We start from the raw sequence: 24,643 nt of genomic DNA, 5'->3' as shown, positions 1-24,643 counted from the left end.
CGGCAATGAGATACATAAAAGGTGCCTTAGATTTGGAGTCTGAAGACTTGGGTTTCCACACATGGATTTGGCACTTGGGGCTTTAGACAGGTGTAATATCAATCAAGTTGGGACTTTTTTTTTTTTTACTGTTTTAGAATGATTAATTAAGTGTCTTTGATTGAGCCTTACTAGATGCAAAGCCTCAGGCCCAATCCCCTATCTACTAGGTACTAAGCCTATGTGGGCTTAATAAGATAGCTGCATTTTCGTATCTGCTTTTGCATTCAATCTAATATGTTCTTTTGGTAAAGTATATGAAGAAAATCCAGCCTCACACAGATATGTAGTTGGAAAAGGGAGGAATATTTTAACATCTTGGTATTACTATGAAAAGCATTTTGACTTTATGAACCCTTGAAAAGGTTTTGGAGACCCCCAGACCATACTTTTGAGAGTTTGTGCCAGAGCACGAATCTGACTCTAAAATAAAATTCAACAGGGATCAATGTGAAATGTAAAAGTCTTGTACTTAGATACAAAAAACAAATGCCCAACTTCCCAATATAAGGTGGAGGGAGACATGGTTCAACAGTTATTCTGAAAAAGGATCTGGGGATGAGTGTCTTACAGGCTCAGCCGGAGTGAGCAGTGTGATATAGTAGCCAAAAAGCTAGTGTCATCTTGGGCTACATTAGGTATGAGAGTTCCCCCTGTACTCTGCCCTCATCAGACCTCATCTGGAGCTCTGGGCACCATAGTTTAAGATGGACAATAGAAACAATCTGGAGAATGACCAGAGGAGGGCAGCCAGAATGGTGAAGAGCCTCAAGTCCATGTCATATCGGGACTGCTTGAATGAACTGGGGTTAACTTGAAGACTAGAGGTAAGGGGGGTAGACAGGATAGCTGTTTTCAAAGATTTAAAGGGCTTTCATGGAAAAGAAGGATTAGAATTTTTTCTGCTTGACCCCAGAAGGCAAAATTAGTGGCAAAGGGTACAAAAAGAGTTGAGAGGCCAGTCCAGGCTTGATGGCAGGAAAAACTTCCTGACCATGTCCAAGAGTGGAATGGACAACCTCAAGAGGTGCTGGGCCCTCCTTCAAAACACTCAGTCACTTCTCCAGTATATTATAATGGCAGTTTCTTTTCTGTATGGATTGGATTAGATGGCCACCAAATTCCCTTTCAATTCTCTGAGTTATTTATTCTTTAAGTTCTGCTTCTACTTCCATATAAAGTAAAATTAAAAAAGATGGGACCTGTGATTTTATTGATATGGGGAACTCCCAGATGAGGAAACCCCCTCTACCAATTCCAGCTGCCACCTCCTTCTCTGCAACTTGGAGTTGCCTAAGGAGTAGCTGGTGGCACAGAGGATAGAATGCTGGGCCTGGAGCCATGAAGACCTAAATTTCAAATCCAAACTCAGACACTTAATGGCTGTGTGACCATGGGCAAGTCACTTAACCTGCTTGCCTCAGTTTCCTCATCTGCAAAGTGGAGATAATAATCTGACCTCCCACCTGGGAGGATCAAATGAGATAACTGTACAGCCCTTAGCACAGTGCCTAGTATACAGTAAGAGCTATACAAATGTTGGCTATTATTATTATGATGGCACTGAGAGGCTGAATGCCTTGCCTAGAGTCTCACACAGCGAAGTATTTCAGTGTCAGAACTTGAACCCAGATCTCTCTGACTTCAAGACCAGCTCCCTATCAAGAACCAGTACGACTAAAATGCTCAGGGAAAACGACTATTTGACGTTTTTAGTGAAAAAAAGTGAAAGATTTGAAATTAGAAGACTTGAATTCCAACTCAAGCCCTGCTATTTATTCTCTCCCTTGGCCCTGAGCAATCTACTTTACCACTTTAGGCTTCAAATAATGGATTTAGACTAGATAAATCAATAAACAAGCATTTATTAAACACCTACTGATTGCCAAGCACTGTGCCAGGTGCTGGAGATACAGAGACAAAAATGAAACAGTCCCTGCCCCTCAAGAAGCTTACATTCTTCGATGGAAAACAACATGTACACATAAATATACAAAATATGCACAAAGTAAATTGGGGGAGTGGTAGGGAAGCATTAGCAGTTGTTGGGGTGATGAATGGCTTTATGTCGGAGGAGGGGTTTGAGCCGAGTCTTGAAGGAAAGGGGTGGAAGTGAGGCATGCATCCCAGGTAGGAGATGTGCGAGAGGCTGAGCAAAGGCAGACAGAAGATGGAATGTCATGGGCGAAGAACAGCAAGGTGAGCTTGGCTGGATCCTAGAGGGCAAGGAGAGTCACATGCAATCAAAGATAGGTGGAAGCCAGGTTGTAAAGGGTTTTAAATGCCAAACAGACAAGTCTGCATTTGATTCTGGGAGCAACAGGGAGGCTTCCTGCTCCAAATCCCATGGAAACCCACCAAATAAATTAACTTCTAAGTGCCTGGCAGAGTCCTGCATATAGTAGGTATTTGTTGAATTCAATTTTTGTAAATTATGTCACTTTTTTTGTTTAAAGCACCAGCTGGCCCTGGAAAACAGACCACTGGAAGCTTCCTTCCAATTCTCTAAGTCTGAGGTAGTCAACCTTTCCTGTGTCTGAACACCAACCCACCAGGGCTCCATTCTCTACAAAGGTACATTTTACTCTTCAACCCAGTTCCAATACTTAGCTTCTTGCCGGGTGGCCCCGTGTGAGGCCTGCCTCTGAACAATCGGGAGAGACTGAATCAACCAGACCATTACATCTCACACAGACTATGAAGCAGCCGTCAGATGCTAATGGCTCGATTACCCATTAGGGCTTATTTGTATTCTGGATCAATAAGCCTGCTGTAAAGGACTCCATACCCCATTAAGCCTCCCCTGATCCATCCAGTCCTCATGGACACCTGCTGAAGTCAAGCACATGTTAAGATGTACAACTGGGTCTAAATATGAATTAGTGGCAGAAAGGCAAAGATAGTCTTAGTTCGCTGTGCTTACGTATTTTGCTGCTTGTCCAAGCAGGAAGGGGTCCTGGGAATACACAACTGAGTTTTACAAGTACAAGGTAGTCAGTCCCACCTTCCTTCTGGCCATTTGAAAAGTAGGTCACCGAGCTTTTCAAATAAAGTCAAGGAACCAAAGCTAGATGCTGTTTATTCCTAAAAATAACTGGGAAGTGATTTTTTAAAATGAAGATCTCAGCAAAAAAAAAAGTGAGAAATAAAAAGGCTGTGAGCTAAAGAATGGGGAGCTCCTAAATAATGGATCTGTCATCTACACCCATCTGACCGTGTGACTAGGCACTTAGGCTAGCAAATCTCTGGAGACTATAAATTGCAGGGAAAGTACCTACCTTCACTAGCAGAAATAGTTTCCTTAACCTGGAGTTGTCTATACCAAAGAAATCCAAGGTTCAGTGCCTAGACCAGGGGTGGGCAAACTTCAGCCTCGAGGATACACGCAGCCCTCTAGGTCCTTAAGTGAGGTTCTTTGACTGAATCCAAACTTCACAGAACAGAGGACCACATGTGGCCTTGAGGCCACAGGTTCCTTACCCCGACCTAGACTATCCCAATTTTAATGCAAATTGAGAAATTTGCATTGGTGCTTACATGCATGTCCCACTAGCCCACCACCCCAAAATACTGAGAAAGCTAAAGGCTAGAGGAAAGCATTCAGATTATGGAGAAAAGATACAGTCTCTGAAAAGGAAGGTATTCTTTTAGGTGTTTTTGAATGGAGAGACCTTCCCTTCTATGGGATTCACAGCTAGATGTGTCTTTTTATTAAACCAGAGAGGTGAAAAGAAAAAAATACACATGCCTTTCCCTTCTTTGCAGACAGGTGGAGGACTGTGAGGGCAAAATGTTCTAAAAATATAGTCATAAACAGCCACTGTATTGGTTATTTTTAACCAGGTTTTTATTGTTGTTACAGGGGATTATTCAATTTCAGAAGTGTGAGAGGGCATCCCTCTCTGAAGTGGGAATCTCTCTGGTATGCAAAAATGACTGGGATGCAAAAACAAAAAATTACCAAGATAAAACTTATTTAAATAATTTTCTTTAAAAACTAGAGTACTGTGCGCATCATTTGGGCATTATAAGAGATCATTTAGTAACTTAGAATCGCAAACACAACCCTTTTGCAGATTGAAGATTTCTTGACAGAAATCATACAGTAGTGAATTCTATAAATGCCATTTAATTTTCTCCATCCTAATTACTTTTTCCATTCAACAGGAAAAAAAAACAAAATATTGCACCAGTATCCAAGGACTAGAAGATACAGCAGCTAGCAGGAATATCACACACACACACACACACACACACACACACACACACACACACACACACACACACACACACACACCCCTGCCCCTTTTACCACCTCCTACCCCACAAAGGACCAATAAATACTCAAATCACACAAAACTCAGGAAAATGTGGGGAAAATACCGAGATCACTCTGTCCAACAGAGACACGCAACACCCATGATCACTTACTATGGTCATCTTTGGATAACTTAAATGGCCATAATTACATATGAAATGTGCAATACACGTCATGACAATTTTTCTTTAATTTAGCTTTTAAAGAATTACGAATGGATGTGACCTGAATCACCAAAAATTACAGTAGTCTTGTTAGCCAGCCTTGAGAAACTGTCACTCCAAAAAGCCTACTACCCTTTGGATCCAGGTTTCAGGCTTGCAAATACTTTGGGGTTTTTAAGAGCATGGGAGAGTTCATTGAGAAAGGAGAGGAAATGGGAATCTTTCTCTGATTTCTTAGACTCAAAAATGACAACAACGGTAAAGTGAGGCTCTGGGCGGGTCAGGAAGTAGGTGCTCTGGACTTTGTCATCGTAGAAGTGGACAATTTTCTCCAAGGTGTTCAGGTCAGAGGTCCGATCAGTCATGATCATGATGACGTTGGGCCAGTGCATGACAGGCCTGTCACTGGGCAGGGACACCACCGCTGGGTACTGATCCACTCCCTTTGGGGCCTCTCGGTAGGAATGAGGGTGGTGGTAACCATGCCCCTGGAAGCTCTCAGACCCTCTGTTGTCAAAGATTAAAGACACGTTGGCAGCATCGTACTTCCTAATGAAGCTGGAGATCTTCCCAAAGAGGTCAGGATTGGCTTTCGCGGTCAGCGCCTTCATTTCTGAAGCTGTCGTTTGGCGGCTCAGAGCTTCATGAAAATAAAAGCTAAACTTGGCAAGGAGCATGTTCTTGAGCTTCATCAGCCAAAGGAAGAGGTGCGGGGGCTGAACGGCCTTCTGAGACTGCCCTCCGAACAGATGCTTCTTAGTCTCTCGCTGCTTTTCAAAGATCTGACCCCATGTCTGCAGCTTGGTGTGGGCACTGTGTAAGTTGACCAGGGATGGGAGGAACTTCCACTCAGAGATCTGAGCCTGGGACTTTAAGAGATGGGCCAGGACATCGACTTCCAGCTGGAAACTACTTTCTAAGGGGCTGAGAATTGGGTGGTGAAATCTAGAGAGTAGAAAAAAAATATTTTAAAAGAAATAAGTAGGAATATTATTCAATGTAGACTTTTGTTGCCAAAATAATAATACATTGGTCAATTACATGTTGTAATGATAGGATCAAGGAGTGGGGAAAACGGAAGAATTCCAAGCCCATTCAAAGTCATCTTGAATATACCTCATCTTCTTAAGTCAATTTTTAATTAAGAAGCATCTGCACATATTTTTAGACTTTTTCTAATGAACTTATTAGTTACGTTGATTTTTCCTCTTTTTCTTTTTTATTGTCTTTAAAATTATGATGTTGTTATATGGAATAGCTCTCTAGGAGGGAGAAGGGAGAGATACTTGGAAAAAACAAATGACATCAATAAAAACTTGCAACAATTTCACAACTATACAACTTGACGCTTTCTAGAAGAGCTGTTTTGAGAAGTAGCCCTTTTTCAAAAATAAAGATGTTCTTAATCTTGACTGTAATTCTTCTTTCTTACTTGATTTTGTTTATTGTAGAATACTGCCATATAGGACAACTTTTTTTTTTTCTGCTGCTTATCAGTTTATAAGGACACTATAAGGACACCGAAAGGATTATAAGGACTATAAGGACACTATAAACCTAACTCAGCTCTGGCTCCCAAATCACTCTTACACAACATAACAATAAGAATAATGAAAGCCAGTACTTTGAGGTCACAAAGCGCTTTATGTATGTGATCTCCTTTGATCCCTACAACAGCCTTGAAATATAAGGTACTGTTACTACTGTCCCCATTTTAGAAATAAGGAAACCAGCGCTGATGCACAGGGTAAGTGTCTGAGGAAGGATTCCAACTCCACATCTGACCCTGATGCCAAGTCCAATACTCTATCCACTGTGCCACTTAGATGTTTTAATTTAAAAAAAGGTAGACAACAGTTAATATATAATTTTTAATTATCTTCATTTTGATTTCTTCTCTACTAATTGTCTCTTCGTGTAAATATCGATCTGTTCCTACTCATAAGGCTCACAGTTATTCAGAACTTTCTAATGAGAAAGCACTAATCCCACCACAATTCTATGAGATAACTAGTGCCCAGGTGCTGGCTGTGCCTTCCCTCACTCCCCTTGACTGGCCAGGGGAGATGGAATCCTCCATGCTCCCGCTGTCACTTCCAGGTTCTCCCTGTGCCTCCATCACTCTCTGTTCATATCTACCACCCAATCAAAGTCCTGGTAGCAACATGTCTCTAGACTTTCGGGCCACTCCCCTTCCTTCCTCAATGAGTTCAGTAGCTGGCTCATAATTTTTCTCTCCTCTCCAATTCCTGCCCTCATACTAGGGGATTTCAACATGAATACTGACTCTCCCTCAAACACCTCAACTATTTAGTTTCTCAACCTATAACACTTCCTATGACACCTACACCTATAACCAACCTCGGCACACACACAAGGTCATGCCCTTGCTCTTGCCATCACCCACAGTACATGTACCACCTCCACATTCAAGAGTTCTCAAGTCCCTCCAGCTGACCATGATCATTGGTTTTTTACCTCTCCCTCTGCCTTCCCTTACCTAACCTTACTTTCCATCCTCACTATGACCTCTAATCCCATGACCCTTTGATTCTCCTTTAGGCTATTTCCTCTGCACTGGCCACTCTCCTCTTGTACCCACCTTGACCTCTTGTGGAATCAACTCACCTCTACACAGTCCTCCTCGCTAAAGGACAGGTCTGACCATGTCACCCCCTCCTCAACAGACTCTGGTGGCTCCCTCCTGCCCCCAGGATCAAATACAAAATGCTCTGTTTGAGATTTAAAGCCCTTTGTAGCCTAACCCCCTCCCACCTCCCCAGGCTTCATACTTCACTCTTCAGTCCAGTGCCACTGGCCTCCTGGCTGACCCATGAACAAGACACTCCAGCTCTCAGCTCCAGGCATTTTCTTTGGCTCTCCTCCATGTCTAAAATGTTCTTCCTCTTCCACTCCAACTACCGACCTCACTGGTTTCCTTCAAGTCCTCACTAAAATCCTACCTTCTATGAGAAGCCTTCCCCAAGCTTTCTTAATTCTAGTACCTTCCCTTTATTAGTCATTTCCTATTTATCCTGTAGATAGCTTGTGTTGTATATATTTGCTTGCCTGTTATCTCCCTCATGAGATTGTAAGTTTCTTTTGCCTTTTTCTCTTATCCCCAGGACTTAGCACAGTGCCTGGCACATAGTAGGCACTTAATAAATGTTTACTGCCTGACAGTCTGACACGAGTGATTGTAATACCCGTTTTCTAAATAAGAAAAGGCTCAGTAAAGTTAAGTTTTCCCACAGCCACACAACTAAGGGGCACTGCCCACACTCAAACCTGGGTCTTCTGACACCAGGTCCAGGGCTTTCTACACTATAACAAGTTGCCTGTTTCTAACCTAATAGTCAGTTAATTTAACTTTGCCTCTTCTCAGGGCCTACCTAGCACTTTTTTCTTTCCTGATGAGAAAGGCCTCCTGGCCCACCTAGAGTTTTCAGATGCGGGCTGTACTGATTCATGAGGTCCCTCTCCTGTTAAAAACACAGAAACCACCCTTACAAACTTTATAACCTTCAGAAGGATTTATAGAAGCTGCAATTTTTCTGGCAGAATTTCCTTAACAGGGGAGTCCCTGTCACATAGCCAGTCCACAGGCATTTGAATATTAAATTTTTAGAGGTTTCCTCACCCACATCCAAGCAAAATGAGAAGAAAAAAAGTGAGGGATAAACAAATGCAGGTTATATGAAGACAGCTAGGTGGCTGAACTTGGAGTCAGGAAGACCTCAGTTCAAATCCAGCCTCCAATGCTCACTTAACTGCTCGGTGTCTCAGTCTCTCCATCTGTAAAATACGGATAACAACAACACTGATCTTTCCAAGCCAGTGTGAGGATAAAATGAGCACCTGGTAAACTCTCAAGAGCTGTCGAGATGCCAGCTATTATTAGAGCATTCTTAAAAATCACAGGGATCTGGCATTTTCCCTCGGGAGAACTCAAACTCCTTTACTTGTGGGGTGGAAGAGTGCTGCGTGACTCACTCTCAGGTCAGGGCTTGAAGGCTGTTAAGTAGTGGGTATGCAGCGAGGGCCTTCCCAGCCCTACATCATCCCGTGAATCAGTCACTGCCCAAGCTCCACTCTCACAACTCCAGGAAAGAGGGAGCTCACTCCCTCCTGTGACATTGCATCAGAGACCTCAAACTGGAAAGACCTCTGAGAGTCCAACTCCCTGGTTTTACAGATAAGAAAACTGAGGCCTAGCGTGGTGAAGTGACCTCTCCCGGGTCACACGGACAGTAATGGTGGACTGACCTTCAGCCAGGCCCTTTGGCTCCGAATCTGGCACACTCACCACCTCCAGTTCCATTTTCAGACAGTTCTAATGGTTACAAGGCTTCTATTTAGGTTGAGCTAAAACCCACGTCCCTGCAGCTTTCACCCACTGAGCCCAGTTCTGTTCTCTGAGGAGGAAAAGCCTGCCCAGCCACTCTTCCCCATGGGACCACAGGATGGCAGGCTTGGCATTGATGGGGACCTGGCAACAATTCAAATATCTCCAGGCTGCTCTCAAAACTCCCCTTCTCCCTGTCTCCAAGTGTCCTCTTCTCTGGGCTAAACACCACCAACTCCTTTAACCTAGCATGGCCTAGCATGTTGACCTCCACAACCTGGTCAGTGTATTACAAAATGGGGCCCCCAAACTGTTCACAGTACTCTAGATGTGGTCTGTGAGAGGGCTCCAATGAGAGGTCTAAGGAGTGGTAAGACAGGCCCCCTTCCTTGTTTCAGGACCCAAACTTTCATTAAGACAGCCTAAGACTAGAATCTTAGAAAAGACCAAGAAGGAAGCCTCTATCATGGCAGGGTGAAGCCTCTGTGGAAGACAGATGTGAGGTCTTGAACTAGAATCAATTGTTCAAACAATCAGAATTCATTATGGGACTACTATTGCCAAGAACTGGGCTAGGTGCTGGGGATACAAGAATAGGAATGAAATAGTCCCTACCTTCAAGGAGCTTATATTCTATCAGCAAACTACAGAGATGAGAAAGTGCCAAGGTATTGCAATCTGTACCTTTGGAGGGTACACTCACACCTATAAAAACACACATTCACAGAATAATAAAGTCACATCAATCCTTTACATCCCGCTGCCTCCTCACCCTGAGCTTGCCATCAGCTAGAAGCCCTAGGTCTTTTTCAATGAACTGCTTCCTCGATGGACCTACCTCAATCTGTCCTGGTGCAGCTGAGTTTTTTGAAGCCACATGTGGGATTTTGCATTTGCCCACACCACCATTTCCCCCTGCTCACTTCTAACCTGTCAAAATGTTTTGTCCTGTCAGCCAGCGGATCAGCTATTCCTGTCCACTTTGTGTCACTTCAATATATGAGCAGCATCTGGCCTCTGTTGAGTCAGTGATAAAATGCTGGCCAGAACAGAGCCAAGGAGAGGGCCCGGGGGACAATGTTGATCTTGGAATTCTATTAAGGATGGAGATACTAAGATCCAAATAAAAGCATGTTTGTTTAACTCTGTAACCTACCACTATCAATTAATCGATAAATATTTATTAAGCACCCACTATGGGCCAGGCACTGTGCAAGTCCTGAGGATCATAAAAGGAACAAAAAACAGTCCCTGCCCTCGAAAAGCTGACAATCTCATGGGGGAGACAATAAGCAAACAAATATACACAAAGCAAGCTATCTAAAGGACAAATTGAAATAATTAACAGGAGGAAGGCACTAGAATTAGGGTTTTGGGGAAAGAAGGCTTCTTGTAGAAGGTACGATTCTAGTGAGAACTTGAAGGAAGCCAGGGAGATCAGTAGTTGGAGTGGAAGAGGGACAGTATTCCAGGCATGGAGGAGAGCCAAAAATAAATGCCTGAGCTGAGATGGAGCTTCTTGTTCATGGAACAGCCAGGAGGCCGGCGGCACTGGACTGAAGCGTACACGTTGGAGAATATGGTGTAATACTAGAGAGGTGGGAGAGAGCTAGGTTATGAAGGCATTTGAATGCCAAAATGAACATTTTGTAATTGCTCCTGGAGGCAGATGGGAGCCACTGGAGTTTATTGTGGTGTGGGGAGGTGGGGGGTGTGACATGGTCAGACCTGTGATTTCACTTTACTGTATGAATGGAGAATGGATGGGAGTGGGGAGAGACTTGAAGCAGGCAGACCCACCAGCAGGCTCCTTCAGTAGTTCAGATGTGAGGTGATAAGCGCCCATACCAGGGAGGTGACAGTGTCAGAGGAGAGAGGGGGCATATTCAAGAGATGTACAGGTGAAATCAACAGGCCTTGGCAAAAGCTTGGATGTGGGGGCTGAAAGATCATCAGGAATCCAGGATGACTCCTGGGGATGGGAGGATGGGGTTGCCTTCTACAGCAACAGAGGAGGGGGTGGGGAGCGTTTAGGGGGGAAAGATAATGAGTTCCACATACTAAGTTTGGGATATCTACTGGACATCCAGTTTGAGATGTCTGAAAGGCAGGTGGAGGCAGATTTGAGAATCATCAGCATGGAGATGGTAATTAAATCCATGAGAGCTGATGAGATCGCCAAATGAAGTAGTACAGAGGGAGAAGAAAAGAAGGCCCACAAGAGAACCCTGAGGGACATTTTGCCTCTGACTTCTGATACGGCAGCCAAGAAAGCCAAAGTAATCTTAGGCTACATTAAGAGAGCCACAGCCCCCATAAATAAGGAACTAATGGCCCTACCACCTCTGCCCTGGTCACACTACAGTTGGAATCTTGTTGCCTTCATCGACACAAACCTTGAAACTTCCAAACTGTTTTAGGCACAAAACCCTCTGTGAAAGAGCCTACACGTGGTTAAAATGGGGAAAGGGGGCAGCTGGAGAGAGAAATTCTGAAACTGAGTATATTAAGCTTATACCAAAATATTTTTTGCATACAGGATATGTGACCCCATATGGGGTCACAACCCAGTTTAAGAAGCTCTCTTCTAAGGCACTGGATTAGGAGCCAGAGGACCTGGGATCTCTTCTCCGCTACTCACTTACCTGGATGACACTGAGCGAATCAGTGAATCTCTTTAGCCCTATTTCTCTTCTGAAAATTAGGAGCTATAGATCAGAGGACCTCTAAGGTCAGCTCCAATTTGACACACACATTTCATACTTAATACTTTTGATGGTAAAGTTTTTGCTAACATCAAAACGTTCCCCACAGTAATATGCCAAGATTCTGTATGGCCTTGATGAGGAGCCCTAGAATTTTTTAATTAGAAAGAATGTCACTGTATCCAACCCAAACCAAAAACAAAACAAAAAAAAATGCTTTTGACAACATACTCAACAGGTGGTCATTTGGCTTGGACTCAAAGACCTTCAGTATGAGGAAGCTAACCACCCAACCCATTCCACTTTGGGTTAGAAGCTATAAAGAGGCAGACTGAGGCTTCCAACACCTGCTCCTCATTTACAGGACACAGAGAGAGTTAGTAGGGACCTCGGAGTCTAACCCTCTCATTCTACAAAGGAGGAAACTGATTGCGACTAATCCAAGGTCACAGAGGCAGTGTCAGAGACATGATTTGAACCTGAGTCATTTGACCTCAGAGCCAGGGTGGTTAGCCAAGAAAAACAAATCAAAAATCCTGGAAGACAGCCAAGTCTTCCCTAAATCTTGTCTCCTCCAAGCTAAGCATAACTAAGTTCTTCAATATATGCTCATATGGCATGAACTTGAGGCTGTTCAACATCCTGGTTTACCTCTTCAAAACACTGTCCAGTTAATCAATGTCCTTCCTAAAATACGGCGCCCAAAATGGAGCACACTACTACAAGCAAGGTCTGACAAGAAGCACACCCAGAGAGATGCCCATCCCCACCTAATCCCTAGATGTGAGCTAGCCCTCTCAATGCAGCCAATGATCACACTCTGCCTGTACTAAGCCTGCTGTCCACAAAAACTCCCAAACCTGGTTCAGATAAATTGCTATACAGTAGAAGCTTGGTGGCACAGTGGATGGAGCGCTGGGCCTGGAGCCAGGAAGACCTGAGTTCAAATCCAACCTCAGGTACTTACTAGCTGAGCGACCCTGGGCAATTAACCTCTGTTTGCCTCAGTTTCCTCAGCTCTAAAATAGAGCTAATAATAGCACCTTCTTCCCAGGGTTGTTCTGAGGATCAAATCATGTACTTTGTGGATCCTTTGTTATCCACCAGTTAGAAGTGGTGGGGAACCTAGGAATATGGCCACTTAGTTAGCTGTTAAAATTGCCTACAGTAATTAATATTAAATTTAAAAATTTTTTTAAAACCATTCAGCAACAAAAAACTATCATTAGCTTTCCTAGCTGTTTCCCTTTTCCTCATTTCCAATGGTGTCCTTAAAAGACTATGAATTCACCATATAAACCTTGAAAAAGAATTTTGGATTAGCTATTCCCCAGATACACAGAATGTGTATAAATGTTCAACATTTATTAGGAGTTAGTGACAAAGTTATATTTCATCCTTAAGAGCAGCTAAAAAATTCATGCTAATGTAGGCCTGCCAAGGCTCGGGATTAGCAGTACACTGCATCATCTCCCCACTTCCACGCTGCTCAGTGGCTGGTAGCTTTTCATGTTTCACTCCAGAGCAGGATGTTAAATTATTGTAATGCAAAAATACACATTTTAGCCATGATAGAGATCTTGAAAGGGTCTGAAAGCAGATAAATTGACAGCTTCGTGATGAGAAGATCTACTCTAATTACTGTAAGGGCTAAGAAGCAAAAGAGGATTCTTACAAAATTCTAATGAGCAGATTCCCGTAGTCTGAGAAACCTTCTACTTTCTGAACATCTGCAGAGTTTGAATTCCTTTGAGAAACATCCAGCCCCTCTCTTTAAATCAGCTGAGTCAGCAGCAATGCCTTCTGGGGAGCTGAAGCCAAGGCATCCCCAACACTCTTCTTCCAGAGCAGGGCTTCTTAAACTTTTGCTACTCTCTCCCCTTTTCGTTAATTGGCGTTGCATGGCCCAGGGCACACGTAGTGCAAAGTGCGCGTGCTTTGTGTTCAAAACCAAGGCTCCAGTCAAGTTGTCATGCAACTTGGGCAAGCGCTGCCATAAACACCTTGGATTCATTACGTGTTTGATTTTGAATTTTCAGTTGTTGCACATTCAGAAACCTCTTACTCTTGCCAAATTTTTTACAACCCCATTTGGGGTCACAACCCACAGTCTGAGAAGCACTCTTCTAGGGCACTGGATTAGGAGCCAGAGGACCTGGGATCTCTTCTCTGCTACTCACTTACCTGGATGACCCTGAGCAAATCAGTGAATCTCTTTGGCCCTATTTCTCTTCTGTAAATTAGGAGCTACAGATGAGAGGACCTCTAAGGTCAGCTCCAGGTCTCTGAACCAATCTAAAAATACAATATTTTCCTCTGGAGTTATAGTAAAAAGAACACTAGATTAGAGCCAAGAGGTCTAGGTTCCCATTCAAGTTCTGCTATTAACTCATTGTGAGATTTCAACTAACCCTGAACCTCAATTTTCTCTCTGTAATATGAGGAATTGGACTAAATCAGGGATTCTCAGCCTTTTTGTGTCATAGATCCCTTTGGCAGGCGGCTGAAGCCTTTGGAGCTCTTCTCAGAATTATGTTTTTCAATAATTGAAGGAAATGCTATCTTTTTTGTCCCATCTAAGTTCACAAACTTCCTGAGAGCTATCAATGGACCCCTAGATTAGGGACAGATGTCCTGTTAGTAGCTAACTGCCATTTATATAAGGTTTGCCAAGTGCTATGCAATCATTGTTTCATTTGATCCTCACAATAACCCTGAGAGATCAGTGTGAATAACATCCTCATCTTACTGATGATGAATCTGAGGCAGACAGAAATTGTGACCTGCCCAGGGTCACAGAACTACCATCTGGGGCTGGATTTGAAGTCAGGTCTTCCTTAGTCCAGGTCTAGAGCTCTATCTACTACATGCCTTCTGATTCAAAAATCTTATGCTTTAAAACAATGATCATGAATGATAAGAATGAATGTGTTCTCCACATGTATATCAGATGCCGCAAGTGCACTGTGTCTAAAACTATTAAGCTTACAGTAGTACTGATGGGCTTATGAATTTTTTTTAGTAAGCATTAACCTTGCTGAACCACATATGAGGAACTTATAGTTTCATTAATAGCCTTGCCTTCAGTGAGAATTCTGGCAATTGAAAGAGCTCCAACAGAGAAGCTCTGTCCTCTGATATGCAAATGGTAACCATGTGAAGTACTGTTATTTCAAATGATACTATTTATATTCCAGCTATAAACTTAGGTTAAAAAAATTAAAACCATTGAATAAAATCTCCCATACCATGGAAAACAGCAGTTGCCCAAAGTGTGTGCTAAAAGCAGATTATTTCTGTTATAATAAATGTCTTATCCATATTCTTATTCTTCTTTCATGAGATTAAATATTAATTTTCATGAAGAGGCACACAGCGAGTATAAGCAGGAAGCAATATAACCAACAAGAGAGTACAAAAACAAGAGTAAAGGATGTTCCTGAGGAAGGACTAGTCATATGGCAAGAGAGAAGGAGCACAGGTAACCAGCCAGGGGATTCCACTGACTCCTCTGAGATGTCCAAAAAGAACAAGGCAGGCCTCCAGCACAATGCATGAAGAACTATGGGGAGAACAAGGACAAGAGTCACACGGAATGGCCAGGCATGGATGAGGGGCAATCTGAATCAATGGAGGGACCTTCTGAATCTATAAGATCCCAGATCCACATGCATATTAAAGTATCTCCCAAGATTAATTTTTTTTTTACTGGGCACAGAATAGAAAAATTACCAGGTATTGTTTTGTGCTTATCATATATTGTAGAACTTGGATAATATATGCAAAGCTGACTACCACTGGATTGGGAAAAATTTATTGCTACCACTTAAAAAAAGAAAAGAAACAACTCACATCATCTCTCCCCCCACCCTGTCCTATAGGGAATGTACGTTATAAAAAAAACGGACATGCTTATCCAGCAAGGACTGAATTAGAATAACTCTCCTTCCTCTGCATTTTACTGTACCTACTTCAGAACCTCAACATGCTAAACTCCTGTCTCTTCAGCTGGAAGGCAACTCCACAAAAGATGCTAACTACTCTCAAGGATGTCTAGTGGTCCAATTCATTTTATCTTCCAAAATTAAAAAATAAGAAAAAAGGAGAAGTAAAAATACCTTCAAAACTATTCTACTCTGAACCCAATTAGCATTCTCAAGGAAAACAAAAATAATTTTTTTTTTAAATCTGCTTCCAATTTATCTCGGCAAGCAGGCTGGGTCTTTGCAACAACTCACAGTAGAAAGGCCTTTAAAACGAAAGCCAGGGTTTTAGGTTTTATGTATTCATCAAGTTTGTTCCATTTCTGAATACAAAAACATCCTTTTATTTGAAAGAGTACACTAGCCGTAGAATTTTTTATGATGCCATTTATGCTCTGAGTATAGTTTATTCGCCCAGCAGGAACTGACCCATTATGCTGAAAATTGAGTGCATTAGTTCTTCTAAAACAATATGAGACCAAAGGGTAAATTACTCCTCCAGAATGCTGAGACCTCAAAAAAAGAAAAAAGAGTTAACAGTTTTCTGATGCATAGCACCAAATAAAAAAAAATAGACCTGCCTGCCTCAGAGGCAGAGAGCCCAGCAAAAGAAGGGCAATATTCATTTGAATCCTTCATCCCAAGAAAACTCAATACAGTGCATGGAACTCTGAACTTTCAGAATCGACAAAATAAGGAACTGATTTTGTTTAAACTAATCCCAAAGCCTCCAATTGAAGGCATTCTCATATTAGGTTATACCATGTACTACATAAAGACACACTGGGAAAGTGGGATACTGTACCTTTGTTTTATGGAACATTTCAGGGATGAAAAGGGTAGGGTCTGGATTGCCAGTTTCATTAGTATTAGAACTACCAGAGAAGGAAACTCTCATACTGAGAGTTTTGCCAGGAGGTTAAGTGACTTGCCCAGGGTCACAGAGCCAGGAGGACTTAAAACTGGGCCTTCCTGTCTTCCCCTACACCATTTAAATACACCCTGAATGTTAAATACCCATTTAAAGAAGGAAAGCAGAGAATGAAATCTTGGTAGGTGAGTATAAAACCAGGGTATTTCCAGGAAAAGGTGGAATGTTGATGGCTGACAAAAGCTAGAATCAAGTGAGGAATAGCTGAACAAATGATGGTGTATGAATGGAATGGCATATTGCTGTTACAGATGAAATCACAACCACAATCAGAGACTTGAATGGCAGGGTGAATCCAAAGACCCCAAGAGAAGAATCTACACAGCAAGAGGATACAGACAACCTGGCAAGGAAGTCAGGGTTGGAACAACTGGGATGACCTATCTTGGTCCCGAGAACAGACAGTAAAATGCACATCCCTCCTTCTAGCAGAGAAGTATGAAAGGCTGCCTACAGGTTGGTTTCCCTTCATTGTTTTTCTTTGCTGTGACTGACTCTTCCATCAGAGGCAGAGCGATAACCAGAAATAATGGTGATGACCATCAATAAAGCTTATGAATAAAAAAATCCTAGGGTCCAACAGTCAATCCAGGGTCTGCTGAGGGTCACAAAGGAAAAATCAAAAAGTGCTGGTGAGAAAAAAACCATCTGTTAAATAGGGACAAGAATTTCCACAGTACTTCGTTGTCCTGGTACATTCACAAACAAAAGGCCACTGGGCAGAACTGTGTAGATACAGTGCTATACATCGCCTCTTAGACCTGAAGCCAAATCCAGCCTCAGACATGCACTAGCTGTGTAACCCTGGACAAGTCACTCGACCTCAGTTTCCGCATTTGTAAAACATGGACAACAGCACCTACCTCCCAGGATGGACCAGATGAGATAGCAGATGTTAACTGCTTGGCAAATCTCAAAGCACCGTATAAAAAGGCTATCATTATCATTTATGTTGTTATTATTATTCACAGATACCTGTTGACTGACTGGCGGTGGTCAGGCTTTATGGATACCCAGCATGTCAAAGAGAGCTGACTACCACCTTAAACCCCAAATCAACAGGAACTTTAAACTCAATTGATTAGGAAGCTATTTTTTCCTCTGGGTTATTTATTGCATTCATTTTGTGAAAAAGTGATACATGCACTGGAACAACCCTAATGAAATCAGAGTAATGATATATCAGAGGACACAATTACATATGAAAAATCCACTATCCTGCAATCAAGGACCAAGGCATAGTGGACAGAGTTAGCCTTAGAGTCAGGAAGATCAAGGGTTGAGTCCTGCCTAACACAGACCAGCAGGCCACCAGCAAGTCCCTCAACCTCAAGAAGACAAGGCAGCTCTCTTAAGACTCCACATTACAGATGAGGCCCCAGTATACATCAAGGCAGGACATTTCTACATCAGCTCCCTATGTGGATGGGACGTCCAATACCCCTCCAACCATTCCCACACTCAGAAGGAAAACTGAAAATTTAGTATGATAGTCAGCACACTGAGAAGCACGGTGTTTTAGTGGATGGAGAACAAGCCTGGAATCAGGAAAACTTGAGTTTTAAGTCTCACTTTTACACAAACAGGTTGTTGGACCCTAGGAAAATCATTTGAACTTCAAGTTATAAACAACCCTATGGAAGTAATGTTCTTAATCACTAATAAGAGAAATGAAAAGTAAAACAACTCTAAGTTCCACCTCACCATCGGATGAGCAAAGATGATAAAAAGGGGAAAATGATAGTTATCAGAGATGTTATGAGAAGACAGGCACACTAATTCATTATCAGTAGAGCTGGGAAATGAATGATTCTTCCACCAGGGAAATTAATTTGAACCATACCCCAGAACCATTCACCCAGTAACAGCTCTCCTAGGCATGTACCCGAAAGAGATCAGAGGTGGAAGGAAAGAAACCACACGTACAAAAATATTTATAACAGCACCCTTTGTTGTAGTAAAGAACTGGAAACAAAAAGGGTGCCCATCAAGTGGGGAATGGCTGAATAAATTATGGTGTATGAATATAACAGAATATTATTGAGCCACATAAAATGAAGGAGTGGACTCTGAGAAGCCAGAGAAGACTCGAATGAAATGATGTCAAATGAGCCAGAAGAATTTATACAATGATTGCAATGTTGTAAATGAAAATCTCCGTGAAAGAAATAAGAATTCTGTTCGATATAATGATCAGTATCAATCACAATTCTGGAAGACTGATGATGACTAATGCTTCCTACTTCTTTGTAGAGAGGTGACAGAATAGAGGTACAGAATAAGAAATGTTTTCACATACAGCCAATGTGTGGATGTTCTGCTTGACTATACTTACTTGTTACAAGGGAAGGGACTACTTTGGGAGGGGAGAGATAGTTATGGAGTAGAAGGTTAGTGATAGTGATACTCAAAAAAAAAAAGGAAGAAAAGAAAGAAAAAAAGTGTCAAAAACATTTTTAAAGATGCACAGAGGAGAACAGTATGAATTTCAAAAGGGAATCCAAACATGTTAAATTTAATATATATTTTTTAAATCCTAAGATTATGAAGTAGTGATTTATGATGCCTTGTGTAATATTCCTTTTCCATTCTTAATATAAGGAAACATTCGTATTTGTCAAGATCATAACTTAACTTCTCTGTGCCCCAAGTAAGAGTTCACATCTGCCTGTGCATAGTTGCCCACAGGGCCTAGAAGGGATGATAGAGACATCTACATACATACATACGTGTATACACATACATACATTTATATTTGGCAGCTTGGTGGCACAATTAACAGAGACCTGGGCCTGGAGTCAGGAAGACCTGAGTTCAAATCTCACCTCAGACTAGCTATGTGACCCTAAACAAATAACTTAACCTTTGCCTCAGTCTCCTCATATGTAAAAATTGGGATAATAATAGCACCTACCTCCCAAAGTTATTGTGAGGATCAGATGAGGTAACATATATAAAACATTTAGCATGGTGCTTTATACTATATAGCACCTATACATAGAAGGTGCTACATAAATGTCAGCAATTTTTTTTATATACATATACACACATATATACACATACATATGTATATATATTTACTTATACACACACACACACAATTCTTTTTCTACAGTCTCCCTGCAAGCATGAAAGAGGTTGGGGGGAGGCAGGGAGGGCTCTCAGCAGCCCACTGGGCCTCATCAACACTTAAGCTGTGTCACGATGTCACAAACACTGACCTGGAGCTGTATTTCTTTAGGATGGACTCCAAAAGACTGACTAGCTCTTCGGAGTTTATGAACTTCTGAGTGCTGAGGGTGTACATCTTCTCATAGAAGTCAGCAATTTCCACTCGAGCCTGAACAAAGAAACAGAGCTGCTCGGACAAATGAGACAGGAGCTCTTCCAAGTGAGGAATGGTACCTGCTGCAGCACCACGGCCAGTCACTACCACCTTCTTCAGCTCATTGTGCAGAGAGGTGTAAATGGTCCGGATGGAATCCTTTCTGCTGAAAAAGGACTGCCCACCTGTTAGGGTAAATGACAGGGCCACATTATTGGTGAGGAAGGGCAACTAGACAGGGAAATGACCATTTTCTAAAAGATAAAAAAATCCCTGATCTCAAGATCTTACTCTGCAGGTTCTCCTGCAGTGTTCAAGGAATCCTATAATCAGAATTTGAATACATTCTGATTTATAATTCACTAAATAACAGATTAAATGAATACTCATTATCATGTTCCTGAGGCCAAAAAAAAATTAGTCTTCCCACCCCACCTCTGAGTTTCAGATCTGATTCAATGGCTGTATCTCAGATCTAGAAGCCACTATATCCCTCCTGGCAGTTTTAGATGAAATAAAATATGTAAGTCAGAACATATCTGCTAAAACTGACCTTCCCACCATCACTACCCCATTTTAGACTGTTAACTTTACCATATATCTTAACCTGCATATGGACTATCTATAGAGACCATCCAGGAACTAAGAACCCTGTCTACCCAATCCCAGGAGAAGAGCTTCTAATACTCGACAAGGGATTAGATACTAACAAGAATCACAATTTAAATTATTGATAGCAAAAGCCAAGCAGGAATTCAACCATGACTGCAGCTAAGGGACTCTAAGGGGAACGTGCAAAGCCTAACAGCAAATGTGCAGAGGGATGAAGAGGGACACATTTCACCAGCTCCTTAGCAACCAGTGGCCTCTGTGTTGTTAATGAATTCAGAAGCTTGCTTCACGGATATCTTCTTAGGCAATCCCACATCTTATCAAAAGACCAAAAACAGCAGAACCTCAAAAGAAGGACAGAGAAGCACAGCTCTCGTGATGGATGAAGCCTCAGAAAAGGGCAGTGATAATTAAAAGTCTCCTACTGATTACCTCAGAAGACTGTCTTACTAGTCAAATATCTACAGCACACTAAGGACATCTCATTTAAAAACCTATGGAAAAAGTGAAGTTGTTTGTTGAAATGACCTATTTAGGCAGCTAACCCCAAACCAGTCAATGAAGAAAAGCTTTCACAATACTTCCCAAATCTTGTCCACTTTTATTTCAAATAATAAGTCATATTTATATTCCTTTTCCATTATCACCCAAAACCTATTTCACTCAAAAAATTTTCCCTAATTTTTCTTCAAACTTTTAATTTTATTATCACAGGAATTCTTGTTCTAGAAACTCCCTCCACCAATGAAGCTGGACATTTCCCCAGTCACTTATGGTCTTAGTGGGGTACCTAGGGATCTGAGAAGTTCAATAATATGCTCATTGTTACAAAACCAATGTATGCTAGAGATAGTCCTCAAACCCAGGTCAGCCCTTTATGCAAGAACCATCTTGCCAACTATCAGCTCCAGTTCCTAAGCAAAGAAAACAATAGAGGAAAACTCTGGTAATGACCCACATATATAAACATAAATTCTAGTCCCAGGTCCTGATTATCCTACAGTCCCTTGAGGGGAGGATTTAGAAAATCTGTGGAGGGAGAACATTCTTGGCAAGCCAATATAAAGCATGAAGGTAGAAAATGGAAGGTTGTATATGGGTGGCAGCATGAATCTCAAGCTTTACTATTTCTTGTAAGAGTGGGAATAATGTGAAATCAGTCTAGAAACATAGTTTGGAGCCAGATTGTGAAGAGTATTAAATGCCAGATGAAGCTTCTTGAGACAGGGAGGGGTACGGTCAGACCCGGGCTTTAGTAATAGCAATTCTGGCAGATGCGTGGACGATAGATTGGAAAGAGAAAAGAATGGGAGGCAGGGAGACCACCAATTCAAAGCACATACTAACCAACAGTCCAGGTGAGAGGTGATGCAAGCCTAAATGCTGAGGATATAAAATGGACAAGGCTTGGCATCTGACTGTATATGAGGTATAAAAGAGACAGACGAGGCAAGGATAGCTCTGAGGCTTTGAACCTGGCTGACTAACAAAAGTACAGTCCTCAGTACAAATAGCAAATCTAGTAGGACAGGTTCAAAGTGGTAAACTGCCACTATGCCTAAGCTGCAAAGATGTCAAGAAGGATGAACACTGAGAAAAGCCTACCGTATTCAGCAAACAAGATATTTTTGGCTATCTTGGACAGAACTGTTTCAGTCAAATAATTGGGGCAGAAGCCAAATTGCAAGGGTTTGAGAAGTGAGAGGTGAGAGAAGTGGAAGCATGGACATCCTTTGACTGAATCTAAATTCAGGGCTGCACCTGAGGACCTAGAGAGCCACAGTGGCCTCGAGGCCTCGTTCCCCACCCCTGGTCTAGACAGCTTCCCCACCCCCAACCCCCAGAAGTTTTGCTGTGAATGGGAGAAAATATAGAGACTGACTGGAGGAGGGAGGGAGCAGTGAGTGGGGAGGGTAAACCATGAAGATTTTTTTTTTTAAGGATGGGAGAGATCTTGAAGGCAACAGAGAGAACAGTTTGAAAATTAGGTATAGAGTGGGAAAACTGAGGGGTCAAGTACTTAGAGAGGAATGGGGGAGGGGGGAACAAGGTAGAGAAAAGATTAAAGGTACAAGTAGAGGGTTTTGCTTTGGCAAGGACAAAGACAACTTTATCATGACTTGTGATGTTTTTTTCAAAGGGAGACTATATGATGTAATTATGTGAATGGAACCCACTTTACACACTTGGATTCTGGTTTTGGCAGTCTCATTTGTGATGATAACCATACCCCCAACTTGTCTTATAGACAACTGCAAACATAAGAGATAACTTTATACTCTGAGCTCCCACAAAACAGCTGCCTAATACGTAATGTGCTTGGAATTAAAAGGGGGAAGAAAGTTAAAAATATAAACATAAATTATCTGATCGGTGGTGCCGATGATTCCATATCTGAATTATCAACTTCCCTTTTATATGAATCACTGCTACAGGATTCATGTTAAAATTCTGGAAGGCCCTGCCTCACGCGTCCATGTTAAAAGCTTTATAAACAAGATGAGACAAGAAATAGTAAGAGGGTGGGGGAATTAAAACACTGGGTCATTAACCAGATAGTAATTATTCACTCAAGAGCCTTGTGTTATGTCTCTCATAGTCACCACATGGGCTGTGTACTTATTAGACTGAAAAACATGGCCAGTGACTCAAATTCTATTAAAGATTAAGGATCGGAATTTATCATGTATACCGTAATAACGATTATTGCTCATCTTTGAGGAGGAATAACATAAGCAAGAAGATGGAAAGGAAAGCCAAAGAAGGCAAAGAGTGATGAAAGGCACATCGGGGGCCACTTAGGGTGAGGATGCAAGAGTGGAAAGAGGAAAAGAGATCCCACCCCGCCTCCAAGGTCCTGACACCCCCAGATGCTACACTGGTCGAGAGAGAAAACTGGGATCATGAGGGTTGTTTTTTTTTCGGTTCCTATTTCTGAGACCTTTCTCTTTCGAAACATAAAAGAAAAAATTAACAATTTTTAAGGTAGCAGATGTAAAATTCTATCAGGTCCTGTTCCGGGACGGCAGACTTTATTTATAAGAGGTTTATTACTAGAGACTAAGACTTCAGGACCTAATTTGGGTAGATGATTACTTCCTAATGAATAATTAATGCAACATGGGGGGGAAGGGGATGCTTCGGTCCCAGACCCCGCAATGGGTCGCTATTACCTGGGAAGCAAAAGCGAGCAGAGGAAGGAGGAGGGGGACGGGTGGTTTTTGTTTTTAAGGGAAGGGAAGAAGCGGATGGACGGGGAAGCAAGGCTGCTAGAGCGCACATCTGGGGCCACTCGGGACAGGGGTCCCGAGTGGGGGGCGGGAACGGGCCCCGCGGCTCAGGGAGCCCCCCCTCCCCGGTCTGGCTGAGGGGGAGGGGCGCCCGGCCGCAAGCCGCCCTCCCCGGGCTCAATGCCCGGGTCAAGGGCGTGGGGGAGGGGCCGGCGGGGCTGCAGGGAGCGGTACCTAGTTTCTGCCCCAGGTAGGTAAGGCTGTGATAGGCCTTCTCGGCAGCGGCCAGGTGGGCCAGGGCGGCCAGCAGCGCCAGCCAGCTGCCCCCCGCGCTCTTGTTGGCCTCCCGCTCCTTCTCCACATTGTCCTTGGCCTTGTCGTACGAGAAGATGCCCAGGTGCGAGAAGAAGGTCTCCAGCACCGCCTGCTCCACCGGCACCGGGGCGGCCAGCGGAATGGACTCCCCCATGCGAGCTTGTCGCCCTCCGCCCGCCGGGGCTCCGCCCCTGCCCCGCCCCACCTGCGAGGCCCCGCCCCCAGCGCTCTCGCCGGCCGGCGCTGGGCCCGACCCACGTGGCTGTCGGCTTCCCCCTCCGCGCCCCCGGCGAGCCCGCTTCCGGGTTCTGAGAGAGCGCGAGCGCGTGAGCGTGCGCGGCGGCATGAACGAGTGAGCGCGTGCGTACGTGCTCGAGCCCGCGACGGAGTCGTTACTGAACGACCCCTCCCCTCGGGGGCGGTGCCGGGAAGGGAAGATGGGAGTGAGAGCTGGGGCCAGCTCGGCCTTCGAGGAAACCTGTGTCCTGAGCCCAGGCCTGGCCGAGCTCCTGCGGCCAGTCCGGGTCATGACCTTAGAGGCACTATAATTGGATTCGCGCATAAATTCATCCAGTCAGCCTATCAAAAAGCGTTTAGTTTGCAATAGAATGGAAGCTCCTTGAGGGCAAGAACTTAGGGGTTCAGAAGACCTGGGTTCAAATTCTGCCTTTGCGAT

At 43.1% G+C, this 24,643-nt stretch overlaps 1 protein-coding gene across 1 annotated transcript; it reads right to left on the bottom strand.

Moving 5' to 3' along the window:
* Window positions 1–1,889: 1,889 nt before the first annotated feature.
* On the bottom strand, window positions 1,890–24,168 carry C5H12orf66 (chromosome 5 C12orf66 homolog). The gene is made up of 3 exons (XM_036761608.1): window positions 23,887–24,168; window positions 19,707–19,995; window positions 1,890–5,466 (listed from the first exon to the last, which is right to left on the bottom strand). Exons 1-3 carry the CDS (start codon window positions 24,119–24,121, stop codon window positions 4,650–4,652), a joined length of 1,341 nt encoding a protein of 446 aa, XP_036617503.1. The 5' UTR covers window positions 24,122–24,168; the 3' UTR covers window positions 1,890–4,649.
* Window positions 24,169–24,643: the final 475 nt, after the last annotated feature.

This window comes from Trichosurus vulpecula, chromosome 5 (genome assembly GCF_011100635.1).
Source record: "Trichosurus vulpecula isolate mTriVul1 chromosome 5, mTriVul1.pri, whole genome shotgun sequence".
Taxonomy (NCBI): Eukaryota; Metazoa; Chordata; class Mammalia; order Diprotodontia; family Phalangeridae; genus Trichosurus; species Trichosurus vulpecula.
Note: the sequence above shows the minus strand (reverse complement) of the source record. Positions and strands in the feature narration are given on the sequence as shown.